This window comes from Fragaria vesca, linkage group LG7 (assembly GCF_000184155.1).
Source record: "Fragaria vesca subsp. vesca linkage group LG7, FraVesHawaii_1.0, whole genome shotgun sequence".
In the NCBI taxonomy this organism is placed as follows: Eukaryota; Viridiplantae; Streptophyta; class Magnoliopsida; order Rosales; family Rosaceae; genus Fragaria; species Fragaria vesca.
Window position 1 is genome coordinate 13,494,682 of NC_020497.1, and position 14,910 is coordinate 13,509,591.

Below are 14,910 nucleotides of genomic sequence, written 5' to 3' on the forward strand. Positions count from 1 at the left end.
CTCATGCTTTTTTATTATTTGTAAACTTTTGGCCTCATGTTTACATGTTTTGTTATTTATGCTCGAGGTAATATCAGATGCGTCAACTAATCCTCCTCAACCAGCTTTGATATGACCTTGCAAATCGGCTCTAGTTTCTGTCGATTATCATGTCGAATTGTCGATTATCATAGTTAAGGTATCACCAGAAAATTTTGTCACTCCATATGAATGTATTATCATAATGGAAACGTATCTCAAAAAAAAAAAAAAAAAATCTTAGGGGAATAAGTCAGTTGACACAAACAATTAGTTTTTAAAAAATTAGAGAAAAGCTAGTATTATCAAAACCGAACACTCCAAAAATAAAAATTGGATGAACATTTCATGTGGAAGTCAATTGATAAAAACTAGTAGAAAACAAAGTAGAAGCAACCCCGAAGACTAGCTCAATGTGAACTCCATGGGGATAATATAGTTTTTCCTCTTCTTCCTCTTCTCCAAACTGGTCTATTAACCCAGAACTTGCAGAGAAATTTACACGACGTTCCCATATGTATGTAATCGATGACCTAACATTATATGCAGATACGTGTAATTCTCATCCTGATTTGTGTTCTTATGCATTAGATTAATGAAGGATCAACGACCTTGTAGTTTATATAGAAGCAGTCAATTATATAAGCTCCTACGTACAGGGCGTTTCTGAAGGTGATGATGGAGATGAGTACGACAGCAACTATGGCTGCGCTTGATCTTGTCATTCTTGTGACCTGAAGGACCCAAACACAACCACACACGACATGCGAATAGAGTCAGAAGATTTCCTGACAAAACAAAAATGGATAAATAATGAGACAAGGAAGGGACTAAGAACAGTTATGTGTGGACAAGTCTAGCTAGCTTTAATCAAATTTTTTGTCTCATAAGGCACCAAAATTGGTTCATAGTTTATTGGATATTTTCTTCTCTTCTTCAATCTACGATGGCCCTCGGCTCGATTTTACCCATTTTGAATGCAAGTTTGCTTCCTTAAGTTTGAGGATGATCGATCTCGTCTCGAAATAGGAAGAACACCAAAGAAATTGGTGACAAAATGTCACTTAATTGGTTCTATCTCACTGTTTGATATTACGGTATTGATGAGTTCACATAACAAGTCGAATATTTCTTTAATAATGTTGAATGATTAGATATGATTTTCGAGTTGAATTAGTACGTGTTATATGACAGATTGCTTAGGCAAAGAGAGAGAGTCGAGGGGTTTCACTCTGCTAAGGTTTGCCCTAGCCACAACCTCTTGGAGCACTCATATGGGTGCCACAACCCTTTTGGATATTATCGTTTCCGGCACTGGCTTCAGCTGTGACCTCCTCCTCCCTTTCCGTTTCATCATCTTGGTCTGCAATCATCTCCACAGGATCTCCTTTGCGGTGGCGCTCATATTTCATACCTGTCCTAGCTCCAATTCTCTACTGTACCCAGACCCATAAATCCTTAATATTAAGAAACCAAAGCTTTGCACTACATGTCTGCAAAGTTTAAGTTTTACAGCTAACATCGCTGCATTCATAGTTGCATTTTAGATGAAGCGATTCAAAGATTAGTTGACATCAAATACTCGCCAAGAAATAATTTATGTAGCTGATCGACAAACAATCAACCATTATAGCTATATAGCTAGATCCAACTTCTTTATTCTAATCTTTTAATTATATAGAAAAATTCAAGTCTCAACCTGTGTTGTACATGAAAGTTTATTTGTCAGTTGTTACTACCTTCTTTTATTTTATTTTATGTTGTTTCTTATAATTAATTCTTTTAAGTTTAAGTGATTTCTTTCAATATGAAATGTAAATTTAGACTATCTATAATTTGGTGAAGCATTTTTTGGCTTGTATTTATAGTAGCAGAGATAGTCCTTGATAATGAATCTAATTGATCAAACAGAATGTCATTTCTGATGAAACAACTCATACAAGGGATGCATGCAATAGATAACCTAAGGTTCTATAGTTTAAATGACACATATATAATGGTACTCTCACTCTCACCAAGTCTTCTTCTTCTTCGTCTTCTCCATATTTTACTAACCAGAAAGAAGATTAATGGTCTATGTTGTTGTCCTTTTCGAGTCCTGGGAATCCTGATTGTACCTTGACCTCTCCTCATGCTGGCTTGGATTGTTGGATTCACAGTCATCATTTGCTAGCATATACATTTACTAATAATATTTCAAAAAACATGCATCAATCTGTTACATTAGAAAATTTCATGAGTCAATTCTTCAAAACATGATTGCCTCTACAATAACCAAGAAAATACATGTAGATAGATACTTCTACTGTATATGACTTTCAGGACTAGAAGAGGATAGTGATAGTGAATATATTGACAAGGCAACTAGGGAAAAAATTATGAATATTCTCTAAGAACTTTGACCCATGACTTTTGCTGGGTTGCTGCTTGGAAGGGGAAGTGTCTGAAATGATGGTTTTTTACCCAAAAAAAGAGTGAAGCAACATCATCCCGATTTGTGTACTAACATTTTCGTTTGAACGAATTTGCTACACAATATGAAACGAACGTCAATGTTTGGTTACTTGATCTGCATATACAGGGAGATGAATACAAGTGACTTTACCTTCATCAGAGACCTGGTGAGCAGCCACGGCCAACCTTTCGTCTTAAACAGAAAAATACTAACCAAACTAATAGTTTGGTGTTCTCTAATGTTCTGATATATTGGTTCAAGAATAAATTTTGAGAGACAAACTTTGTAGCTAATGTTCTTGTTGATTATGAAACATTTGATGATTGGCACTAAAAGTATGAGAGAACTCTCAACCATCAATGTGCTCAATGCTGTAAACTTGCTTGATAATTCTAGGAATGGTTGTGTAAGGTGTTTCTAGCTGTAATTAGTGCTTGCACCTTCCACAAAATAAAAAGTAATGCACTGAGACTCTGAGAGGAGTAGCCCCAAGCACTAGAACAATGTTAATATGTCACAGTCCTGCTTGGAGCTTGGATATCCCGCCCAAACCCAAAATAATGTGAACAATGCCATTGTCTTGGTTGAACTCATATGGATTGAATAGATTTCTGTTACCTTACAATACAAACAACATGCATGGTTACAAAATCAGAGGGCACTTAACTCTTGTCTAAGTATAACGGTCGGTATAATGCTCAAAATCAGAGTGAATGCTTTTTAGAATATCCCATTGATTGAGAAGGAAACATACAAAGACTTGTATGAGTGATATTCTTGCAACATTGAGACATTGGGTACAGTTTCAATGTGTACTAGTTCCATCAGATTATCTAAAGCTGATACGAGTTTTGCGAAGTCGCAGAACAACTAGATTGAAGCTAGCTAGGCATTTCAAACTTTTTAGGTTTATACCTCCAAAAACTGACATGAAGAAAATATGAGAAGAATATGAAGGATGAAAGGAGAAACACACTTGTGGATCAACAATTTTTTTTTTCCTGTCTCTCTCTCACTACCTTTTCTTGGGTAAACTTGTAAACAAAATATGAGCACTGTCTAGTGAAACATTTCAAATTATCAAAATAAGTTGAAATACAACTTTTGCAGAAGATGAACAGAAAGAAAGCTTACGATCACAAGATTGTTGAAAATCACAGAATCAGCTTCTATCTTTTGTCCTGCACTGCAAGGGATGCTGCTTCCACTATAGCAACCTTTCTTCTGCTGAATCCCTGTACCCCGATTTTCTAAAACAAATGTAGAGTTTGGCTTCCCACTACTGAAGAGCACAGTCCAAAAGAAGGGCCCCTTGTGAACCCCAACCATACCGACTCCCACCTCATTATGCGACCTATTCCGAAGAATTGACAAAGCCTTGTTGCTTCCAACAAGAACATTTATAAAAGCTAGTGATGGTTCTAGATACTTGGAGTGACAACCCACAATGTGTCCAGTTATGGTGCCGAAAGTGGGTAGCTCAACGCCACAATTTGGGGCAAACACTTCGGTGAAGTCGTCTTCAGATGGTGTACAGTTGATAGTGCCATTCCTACTGCAGTTTCCCTTGCATGATTTAGCGAATTGCAGAGCCATACACCCAAGTCCAGGACTGTCATTTAGTTTGGAAAGCTTGTGAGATGTCCGATTATTGTTGATAATCTCAACAAGATCATTTGCAGGGTTTCCTAAGGACAAACCACCACCATGTTACAAAAGCATCATACGTAACTATCTATAAGATTGTGTAGTGTCGCTGTGAATATAGTTATACAAACATGTACACATTAATGTTGCAAAATTCACAGATTCAGGCATATATATACACCGAAAAGAATGTTAAGAACATGAATGTTGGCAGTTGCCAAGTTGATCTCAAATTTTCAACCGCTCTGGCACCAACTTTTCATAGTGCAGAATATATTTAGGGTCCAACCACCGAGCAGGAAACTACAATAGCAATACTCAGATATTGAGTTGGATGCCACTGTTTCCTATTATCAACAAGGAATACAGAAGCTAAAGACAAAAATGCCATGGAAATGTGTGAATTGAGAAGCTATAATTGCTACTGTAGATAACCAAACTTGGCATCTCTACAGGACCAATTATTCAATGTGGAAAACCAAGTTTCTTCTAAGGAGTTTAAATTTAGATGGATTAGGATGTGGTAAAATAGTGGAAAGTGATTTGAAACCATAGAGATACTATTTCTGTGTAAACGCTCCAAGGTGCAGAAAACACAGGCTCCTAGAGATCCAAATGTAGCTCCCATATAACGGGAGGAGAGGAGCACTATTTTTTACATCTGATGTCATTCATACTCGAAAGCATTCAATGCAGGCATGGGACTTGCCTGATTTTATTTCACACTTCAAAGCATTCAGTGGCAGGCATGAGACTCCTAATCTCTCTAGAACCCTATATGCAATTTAGCACCTTAAGCTTTCCACATTGGCAAATTCATAAATAAAACTAGAGTACTAGACTACATATAAGTCGTCTCTTACTACTCTTGATACAGAACTTTACTTCCTCTCAACCCTTCCATCTGTCCCAAACTAATTTTTGTTACTTGATACAAAAAAGTAGAATAAAAAAACAGCTATTAATCTTCCACAGCTAGAAATCACCACAAGAAATCATCGAATCTACTTAATTTATGCACTATATGATCAAATACCAGAACAAAAGCTCCAAATAAAAGAAAAAAAATCGTAAGAAAAAAGAAATACAGGCAGAGATACAATACTGAAAGCTGCAACTAAAGGTGAAAATGTAGATTCATACAGTCCTTTCAACAGGGAAAATCTTAATTAACAAAAACCTCACAAAAGCTAAGAACTTTTGGGAAATTGTAGCAAGGAATCTGCAGCAAGTTGCAGTAGCTCCAGAACCCACAAGTAGAGAAAAGTAAAAATTCAATAGTTAGAGTAGTTACCATGGTGCTTGGAGGAAACAAGAGCAGCTAGCAGCAGACAGCTGCTAAAAACCAACCACCCAGAGCAACAAAGCCGCTTCACCATTTTCACTTGTGAGAAGAGAAAAGGGTTTTCCTTTACAAGGAATCTGAGTAGGAAACACAAAGAAAAAGAGGTTGAGAAAGAAAGGATATAGCTTGTTATATGAAAAGGGTACTGATTAATTTGGTCATAAACAAAAATGGAGGTGGGAAATGGGACGGGAAAATGGAAGTGAAACTGTGAAAGGAGATCTTGTATAGAAATGTAGGGAGGTAAAGTGGCAAGGGAGAGTAGTGATGGTAGTGTTGCGGAGTTTTAGGACAAAAAGATGGGTGGTGCTGGTGGACCCAATTAGCCGTTGTGTTTTGTGTTCGGATTTCTTTTTCTTAAGAAATGGACCGGATTTCAAAACATAATTTGGTGGGTCCAATTATGGCGGATTTTATGGCCGAAGTTACTCTAGTCTCTACACAGTGTTAGAAGGTTGGGTTTGGGCCAGTCATTGAGACCAAACAAAAGACCCGAACCATTTCATTTGGTATCACTCACAACTCACAAGGCAACAATAGAAAACGTTGGTGAGCCGAACCCTCTAGATTCTAGAACTCAACTAGAGAGTCCCTCTGTTCCTTATCTCTCACAAGTCACAAGGGTTTAAGATATCACTCCCACTTCTTCTTGTTCCTCCCACCATCACATTCTAAACTCTCATGGCGTCCACTTTCCTCACACTCTCAAACCCTTTGGTTTGCAGACCCAACACTTCTTCTCTGTCCAACCAGAGCCTACTCCCAGGTATATGCATAAGTTTACTCCTTCCCCTTTTCTCTATTCCTATTATGAAATTTGAAATTGTTATCATTTGATTTGGTTCATGGGTTTTGTATAGCTCTAAGAAGAAACTCACTGAGGGTCAACGCAATTGCCAAGAAATGGGAACCCACCAAGGTTTATATAGTTTTCTTAAGTTTTATTTGGATTTATTTATCTGGGTATTGATTTTTATGCTCACTGGTGATGATTTGTGAATTACAGGTGGTTCCTCAAGCTGATAGAGTGCTTATTCGTCTTGAGCAACTCCCCGAGGTAATCTTTACTGGTTTCTAGTATGACCAATTGTGTTTGGAAGGTTTGCGTTTGGTATTATAACCTGGTTTTTGGTTGGACTGCATGAGCTTTTGGAAGCAAATAGTATATTTTAGTAGAGTTCCCTGCCAACTTAGCCATAGCACAAGGGATGTGAATTTGAATTCTTTGTTGAATCTTTGGATCAACTTGTTGTCACTCCCCGTAAACCTAAAATAATATGAGTGTTTTCATATGTTCTGTATTAGATGCTCACGGTGGTATTGTTGGGCATTAAACAAGATTCTACACTGTGATGGTGTGTGGCACATTGTCATTGTACCTGGTCAGTGCCAGCAGGTTCTTAGATGGTTAGTTTAGAACATAATGGAGGGAGAAAAATCTAACTATGTTTTTTTTTTTTTTTTGTGCCTTGAAAGCATAATTGTAGGAGAGTTATGCTATTCACTGTCATTGGTTTAATATTATCTTTGATGGTTGGAGCGTGGTAAGGTTTCTGTTTTCAACTTTAATCAAACGGCAGACTTCCTAACAGGTTATATCAGTCAAACCTTAGTCATCTAGTACAACTGTAGTTGCCAAAAGTTGTGGGTGAATAATGGGTTTGTTAATGGAATAGCGTTGCCTTATGAGATCTATTAATTCGGTCATCTATTTCTGTCGGATTTCTGGTCAAGATTAGTGTAGAACATTGTCTTCGCATGGTCACTTGTCTTCATGATACCCAGGTTTGGAATTGATTGATCAAATATAGTGGGGTTCCAACAATTCATTTTTTTACTCTTCTTTGTTATAATGGACCATTTGGAAGTCTATATTGGTATATGTGTACATACTTATCTCTGATAAGAACTCGGCATAATATTGAAATACTATTCCACAGAAATCAACTGGAGGAGTTTTGCTGCCCAAATCTGCTGTGAAGTTCGAGCGGTATCTTATGGGAGAAGTATGCCAACTGTTTTTGTTCTTGCTATTAAATTTTTTTTCTTTAGAGTAACAGGTCAAATATCAGGAAATTAACAATCATGATTGTTTTTGTCTCAGGTTCTTTCTGTTGGTGCTGATGTTGGAGAAGTGCAGGCTGGAAAGAAGGTGAGCAACCAAAGTCTGCCAAAATTATGGCGACTATTTCTGCGCATGAATAAATGATGATTGTGATAACTTTAGTACTTGCATCATAAATTTTTGGAGGAATAAAGTTTCCCATTGTGTAGTTTTAGTTCCAAGTACTATTCAAGTGCTTATTGTCATCTGAATTGGGTAATATTTTGCAGGTTCTTTTCTCAGACATCAATGCTTATGAGGTAAGTAACACTAGTTCACACTGAAAGTATCTGCTGCTGTTTATTTCATTTCATTATATAAATCATCAATATGCATCTGCTGTCAACTGAATCATAAGATGCATTTTGTTTTTTTGTTTCCTTGAATAGGAGCGTTTTTTGAAAATCACATTGTGAAAAATTGAATAAATGCATATCTTTATGAGGAAAAACCTTAGCGAAAAAAAAAAAAAGAATAAAGAGAAAATCCCTGCGTCATGTTTATTTAGATTGCAATCGAACCACTCTAGGATTTTGCAGCACATACAGGATGTGTCTGCTAAACTAATTAATGTAGTGATGTATGCCATTAGACCAAATCAGCTTGAAAAGATGGCACGCTAAACTAGTGAAAAAAAAAAACAGTAGTCACGCTAAACTAGTAGAAAAAAAAAAAAAAAAACGTTAAGTATTTGCTGTCGTTCTCTCACTTGGAGGATACCCATATCAGATCTGGTCTTTCCTTAGCACCAACTAGACACCCAAAATGGTCTAAAGAGCAGTAGCTCAACCAGGAAAACTCACTGCAATGGGTTTGCGTGTTGGATGTCTTCTACATTGCATGCTTGTAAGGCCAATAGATTTCCTTAGATCAAACCTTTGATTGGAGAAATTAGATTCCAAATTCATATTGCATTGTCAGCAATATACTGTCTGAATGGGGTAGCATGAATTGTCTAGGGGAATTAGTCTTCATAATTTGAAGATATAGAACCTGATTGCCATCCTTTGATTGGAGAAATTAGATTCCAAATTCATATTGCATTGTCAGCAATATACTGTCTGAATGGGGTAGCATGAATTGTCTAGGGGAATTAGTCTTCATAATTTGAAGATATAGAACCTGATTGCCATCGCTAACAAAGCCATGGAACTTGAGGTAGCTCTGAGCATTTGAGCATGCAAATGGAATAGGAAAAGTCAACAATTTATGGAGAGAACGATGGCTAAAGAGCATACACTATTGTAGCATTGATCCTAGCAGATGATCTCGAATTGCCACACCCTCCTGTGTTTACTCCTATGAAATGAAATAATAAGCAGACAGATTCTCTTCTGTATAAATTGAAGTTTGTGCTGATGGTTTTGCACATTGGTCCATATGGTTTATTCTCACAATGAATTTTGGTATCTCAGGTGGATTTGGGAACTGAGGGTAGACACTGCTTCTGCAAAGAGAGTGAATTGTTAGCTGTGGTTGAATAAGATGTCAGCACCTTACACTAGGCAGAATCTCTTGGGTTATTTTCTGAAATTTTAATTGTCGAGATGTTTTTTCTTGTATGTCTCCAACTCCCAATTGATTGCTGAATTTTGTAATATTTAGTCATCGTTGTACTTTGGAATGCAAGCTCTGTTATCTCTTGCGACTATTTATTGAAATTTGGTAGTAGAGGCGTGTAGAGGTATGGGAAGGGATAATGGCTTTAATTCCCAATCCGAGATTTTTTTTATACTATAGGGAAATAAAGATAAAAATAGTACTAATCTGTAAGATGGAGCCATTCTCTTGTGACCGGGTTGGGAAACTTCTACCTCACAAGGGACTTTGGCAATGGGGAGGCGATACACTGTTAATGTGCCAGTGAAGAGGGTAAAATGTGTGTAAAAAGGCATTACTCTACGCAGAGTAAAAGAAGTTTGTCCCAAGATGTGTATGGAAGTATTTTAGGGTCGAAATAGAATCATGTTAGGAGTTATAATTCTGGAATGGAATCCAGAATCCATTCTGTAGAGTGTAGAACTAGTTATTGGTCCACTGGAAATTTTCCATGTACTGAAACAAAATATGAACCCGACAGCACCTGCACCTTATACACGAGTCAACCAATGGAATTGGCTATAAGAACCTGCACTTGAATATGCTACCTTGTGTGAAAATCTTATATTCAAGAATTCATATTTAACCTTCTGCTGGAAAATCAAAACAAAGTTGATGTAGACTCTGATGTATTCTCTATCAATTCATTATGCCAATAGGTTTCAAACTAGTGTCTTTAGCGAGTTTAAGAAACTGTCCGATGTGTATATTCATAATGTTTTCTTGGGTCGTCCTCAGGTAACACTTTCATGTAATGAAGCCTATGTTTTGTGTTCACATACTTCATCATGCTGCTTATAAATTGGGTTACTGTCAAGTTTCTAGACAACCACCACTGCTTACCAGAACTAAGATTTACAATACTGATAGTATGTGGCTTGACAGGTTCACTTCAGCTGCGTTTTCTTTGTTATACTTTTGCATGCATGCGTCTACTTTTCACTCTTGCCTTTGTTTGACCCTGAGTGGAAATGAGACGGATCGACTGGCCTTGCTTGAAATCAAGGCCAGGATAACCGGTGACCCAGTTGCAGCCCTGACTTCATGGAATGATTCCGTCCACTTTTGCCAGTGGCATGGAGTTACTTGTGGTCTGCGGCATCAAAGGGTTACGAGGTTGGACCTGCAGTCCTTGCAACTTTCAGGCTCCATATCACCACATGTTGGAAATTTGAGTTTTCTGGGAGTGCTGTATCTTCTAAACAACAGCTTCAGCCATGAAATCCCTCCAGAAATCGGCCGCCTGCGCAGGTTGCAAGATTTGCAACTGCAGAACAATTCAATAAGTGGTGAAATTTCTTCAAACTTATCCAGTTGCTCTCAACTTGTCACAATTCGTCTTGGTTACAATTTTCTGGTAGGAAGTATTCCTGAGGAGCTCGGCACCTTGTCAAAGCTACAGACACTTGTAGTTCCACACAATAATCTTACAGGAACTCTCCCTTACTCCTTTAGGAACTTATCATCTATTGACAAGCTCTATGCATCTTCGAATAATCTGAAGGGGAGTATTCCAGATGTTTTTGGCCAACTGACCAATCTTAGTTTCCTTGCACTGGAAGACAATAGCTTGTCTGGTATCATCCCCCCATCGATCTATAATCTCTCGTTCCTCACAGTCTTTTCTGTGATAATGAACCAAATCCAAGGGACTTTGCCCTCAAACCTAGGTATTGCTCTTCCAAATCTCGAGTTTTTTGGTATTGATTATAACCAAATTACTGGACCTATTCCTGTTTCAATTTCTAATCTCAAATTTAGCTTCCCTTCAACTGATCGCAAACCGACTATCTGGAAAAGTCACTTCTTTGAAAAATTTACATAAACTTGAGAGATTAAATCTTGGGGGCAATAACTATCTTGGAAGTGGGGGAAATGGTGACTTGAGCTTTCTCTGTGATTTGACTAATGCCACCCTTTTAGACGAACTATTTATTAGTAAAAACAATTTTGGGGGTATGTTACCTCAATGCATTGTTAACTTATCTTCTCATCTGGAATACTTCTATGTCAATTTCAATAAAATAACAGGAAGTATTCCAAATGGGATTGGAAATCTGGTTAACTTGCAAGGCCTAGTTCTGTCAGCAAACCATTTTTCAGGTCAAATTCCCTCTGAAGTTGGGAAGCTTCAGAAGTTAGTTGCAATAGATTTATCTATGAACTCTTTCTCTGGGAGTATTCCTTCCACTTTTGGAAATTTAAGTTGGTTATCTGAATTGGATTTAAATGGAAACAAACTTCATGGCAGTATCCCCTCATCTCTAGCAGAGTGTCATGATTTGGCATCCTTGTTTCTTGGTCAGAACAATCTCAGTGGTTCGATTTCCCAAGTAGTCATTGGTCTGTCCTCTTATACTGAGTTTGATTTATCTCAAAATCATTTCACTGGTTCCATTCCAAAGGAAATAGGAAATTTGATAAATCTGGAGTACTTGGATGTTTCTGGAAACATGTTATCTGGTGAAATTCCAGCAAGTCTTGGTAGCTGTATAAAAGTAGAATACCTAAACATGCGAGGAAACTTCTTCGAAGGGACAATTCCATCATCTTTGGGCTCTCTAAGAGGTCTTAAAGAGTTTTATATTTCTAAGAACAACTTATCAGGCCTCATTCCAGAATTCTTGGAGCATTTTGAGTTCCTGCAAACATTGGATTTGTCTTGTAACAATTTGGAAGGCATGGTACCAGTGAAAAGTGTCTTTGAAAATGCAACAGCCACATCATTGAAAGGAAATCATAAGCTTTGTGGGGGCATACCTGAGTTTCAGTTGCCGAAATGTGAATTTGGACATCCCAAGAAGAGAGGATTGAGCCTAACCTTGAAGGTGATAATCTGTCTCGTTTGTGGGCTTCTGGGAGTCTCTTGCGCTCTGTCATTTTGGTACCTTCTTTGCTCAAGGAGGAAAACAGTGGTGCATACTGCAAGCGATTCAGAAAACTTTCTTAAGGTGTCTTACCAAAGTCTTTTGAAAGCTACTGATGGATTCTCAGCTGCTAACTTGTTAGGCATGGGCAGTTTTGGATCAGTTTATAAAGGAGTTCTTGAGCAAGGTCAAACAACTGTTGCTGTCAAAGTTCTGAACCTAGTTCATCGTGGAGCTTCCAAAAGTTTCTTTGCTGAGTGTGAGGCATTGAAAAACATTAGACACCGTAATCTTTTGAAGCTACTCTCTGCATGTTCGAGTTTTGATTTTGAAGGTTGGGATTTCAAGGCCTTAATCTATGAGTTCATGGCTAATGGAAGCTTAGAGGAATGGTTGCATCCAACTCAGACAGTTGCTGAGGCAATAGAGAGACCAAGGAGCTTGAGTTTTTCTCAAAGGTTGACCATTGTAATTGATGTTTCTTTGGCGTTGGATTATCTCCATCATCATAGTTGGACACTGATAGTTCATTGTGACATCAAGCCAAGCAATGTCCTCCTCAATGATGATATGGTTGCACATGTTAGTGATTTTGGGTTGGTAAGGTTCCTTCCTAGAACTTCTGGTAATCAATCTAGCTCGCTGGAGTGAAAGGAACAGTTGGTTATGCTCCTCCAGGTGAGTATATATATTTTTTTCCAATACTTCCTTCGAAAACTTGACTGTAAAATTTATAATATGGTGTGGTAATCGAATTGTCAATTGTGAAAAGGCAGAATATGGAACGGGACATGAAGTTTGGACACAAGGTGATGTGTACAGTTATGGTATCCTCCTACTGGAAATGTTCACAGGAAAACGGCCAACAGACGACAAGTTCGAAGGAACTTCAAACCTTCATAACTTTGTGAAGGCAGCTCTGGCTGAGCATGTTATTGAAATTGTGGATCCTGTTCTTGTTGAAGAAAAACCAGAAGGGGAGATCATTGAGGACAAGTTTTTTTTTTGAGGATAGCATAAGGCCTCACATCAAAATCGAAGAAAGCTTGACTTCAATATTAGAAATTGGTGTGGCTTGCTCGGCAGAGCTTCCTAGAGAACGTCCAGACATTAGTGATGTTGTTTGTGAGCTGTACAGGATCAGAAACAAACTAGGTTTGAGCAAATAGAATATGGAATCGAGGCATGCTGTTAATAATCAATAATCCACACATAGTATGTGTGTAGTATTATATTATTTCGTTAGAATGACAATAGTATGTGTGTAGTATTATATTATTTCGTTAGAATGACAACTACACTGTTTGCTTTTCATATATTTAACTGTCTACGCAATGGAGAAGCTTTCCTGTTTAATTTTCTAATATTGGTTAAACGGAGGCATTTTCTTATCAAGTTCCATTTATGTGTGAGATTCTATATTTGCCTGTTGGGTATACTTTTGCATTCCTTTCTTATACTACTGACCGTCCTAATTGTTTGGTTTTTTTGGTAGCTTCACTAGCATGGTTGCTGAGATTCATGTCATGGATCTAGTGGCAGATACAGTGGCTTCTTCTTTTCATGGATGGTTGAACTTTGGAGTATGGTGGGTGATGCTGCTTAGGTGTTCGCAGGTATGTCGTGATGGCTTTTTAAGCAAAATTTATAATAGGTAGCAGTTGATTTTTCAAATATACAAATTTCTTTTCCCCTGCGTAGTAGGTAGTGTGTGTGTTTGTACAGGTGTTTATAGTCGAGTGTTTACAAATCTTTGAGATTACCATAACCAATATTAGAGTAACACTAACATGCCAAAATCAATTCTTGGGAATGAACTCTGAAATAGACTCCTGATGCAGATCAGTACTAGTTAAACATTGCTATTGATGTTTCAATGGCGTTGGATTATCTCCATCATCACTGTGAGTCACCAATAGTTCACAATGACCTCAAGCCGAGCAATGTTCTTCTCAATGATGATATGGTTGGTCATGTTGGTGATTTTGGGTTGGCAAGATTCCTTCCCAGGCCTTCTGGTAGTCAATCAAGCTCCGTTGGAGTAAAAGGAACCATTGGTTATGCTCCTCCAGGTTAATTCTATTTTCCGACGATTCCTTATAATTTTGTCTATCTTGTATCAAAAGCGTAATAGCTTTAAAGTACATCAATCTAATAACATTGAATTAAATTGTTTGTATGCAGAGTATGGCATGGGGAATGAAGTTTCAATACATGGTGACGTGTACAGTTATGGCATCCTTCTGCTAGAAATGTTCACCGGAAAAAGGCCAACAGACAACATGTTTCAAGGATCTTTAAACCTTCACAACTTGGTAAAGGCGGCCTTGCCTGCGCAAGTGGTAGATATTGTAGATCCAACTCTTGTTCAAGAAAATGTTGATGACGGCATCATTGCAGAAAATCATGCTAATGAGGACAGCACAAGTGTTTTCAGAGAACTTCAAGGAAGTTTGATTTCCATTTTAGAAGTTGGAGTTGCTTGTTCAGCAGAGTTGCCTAGAGAAAGGCTGGACATTAGTGATGCTATGGCTAAGATGTGTCGGATAAGAAGCAGCCTTCCAGGAAACAGAGATTAGTTGTTCTTTTTTGTAACTAGTCAGTGCCTAATTAGGCCTTCAGTCAATAATAACGAACTACCTCAGGTATTTCAGAGAAAAACTTGTCTGCAATATTTGTGTCATTGTCAGAAATCACCTTTTCCTCTTGATGGTGCATCTTGTTCCAACTTTCACCTATTTTTTTTATTTAGCAGAGTTTGTTCTAATAAACTTCACACCAGTCAAGTATCAGTAACAATGGAAATAGTTCTCAAGTCTTTTCTGTCATTTACAATATGGTCTGCTTGCTACTAGACAATTGTCAATTAATAGAC

At 37.7% G+C, this 14,910-nt stretch overlaps 2 protein-coding genes and 1 pseudogene across 2 annotated transcripts; 2 read left to right on the forward strand and 1 right to left on the reverse strand.

Annotated features, from left to right (window-relative positions):
- Nucleotides 1-1,265: 1,265 nt before the first annotated feature.
- On the reverse strand, nucleotides 1,266-5,690 carry LOC101295667. Its single transcript, XM_004308667.1, has 3 exons — nucleotides 5,415-5,690; nucleotides 3,608-4,161; nucleotides 1,266-1,451 (listed from the first exon to the last, which is right to left on the reverse strand). Exons 1-3 carry the CDS (start codon nucleotides 5,497-5,499, stop codon nucleotides 1,266-1,268), a joined length of 825 nt encoding a protein of 274 aa, XP_004308715.1. The 5' UTR covers nucleotides 5,500-5,690.
- Nucleotides 5,691-5,979: 289 nt separating this feature from the next.
- On the forward strand, nucleotides 5,980-9,509 carry LOC101307728 (10 kDa chaperonin-like). Its single transcript, XM_004307218.1, has 7 exons — nucleotides 5,980-6,231; nucleotides 6,326-6,384; nucleotides 6,472-6,522; nucleotides 7,406-7,471; nucleotides 7,570-7,617; nucleotides 7,800-7,829; nucleotides 8,985-9,509. Exons 1-7 carry the CDS (start codon nucleotides 6,147-6,149, stop codon nucleotides 9,051-9,053), a joined length of 408 nt encoding a protein of 135 aa, XP_004307266.1. The 5' UTR covers nucleotides 5,980-6,146; the 3' UTR covers nucleotides 9,054-9,509.
- A 530-nt stretch (nucleotides 9,510-10,039) lies between these two features.
- On the forward strand, nucleotides 10,040-14,614 carry LOC101295960 (annotated as a pseudogene).
- The last annotated feature ends 296 nt before the right edge of the window (nucleotides 14,615-14,910 follow it).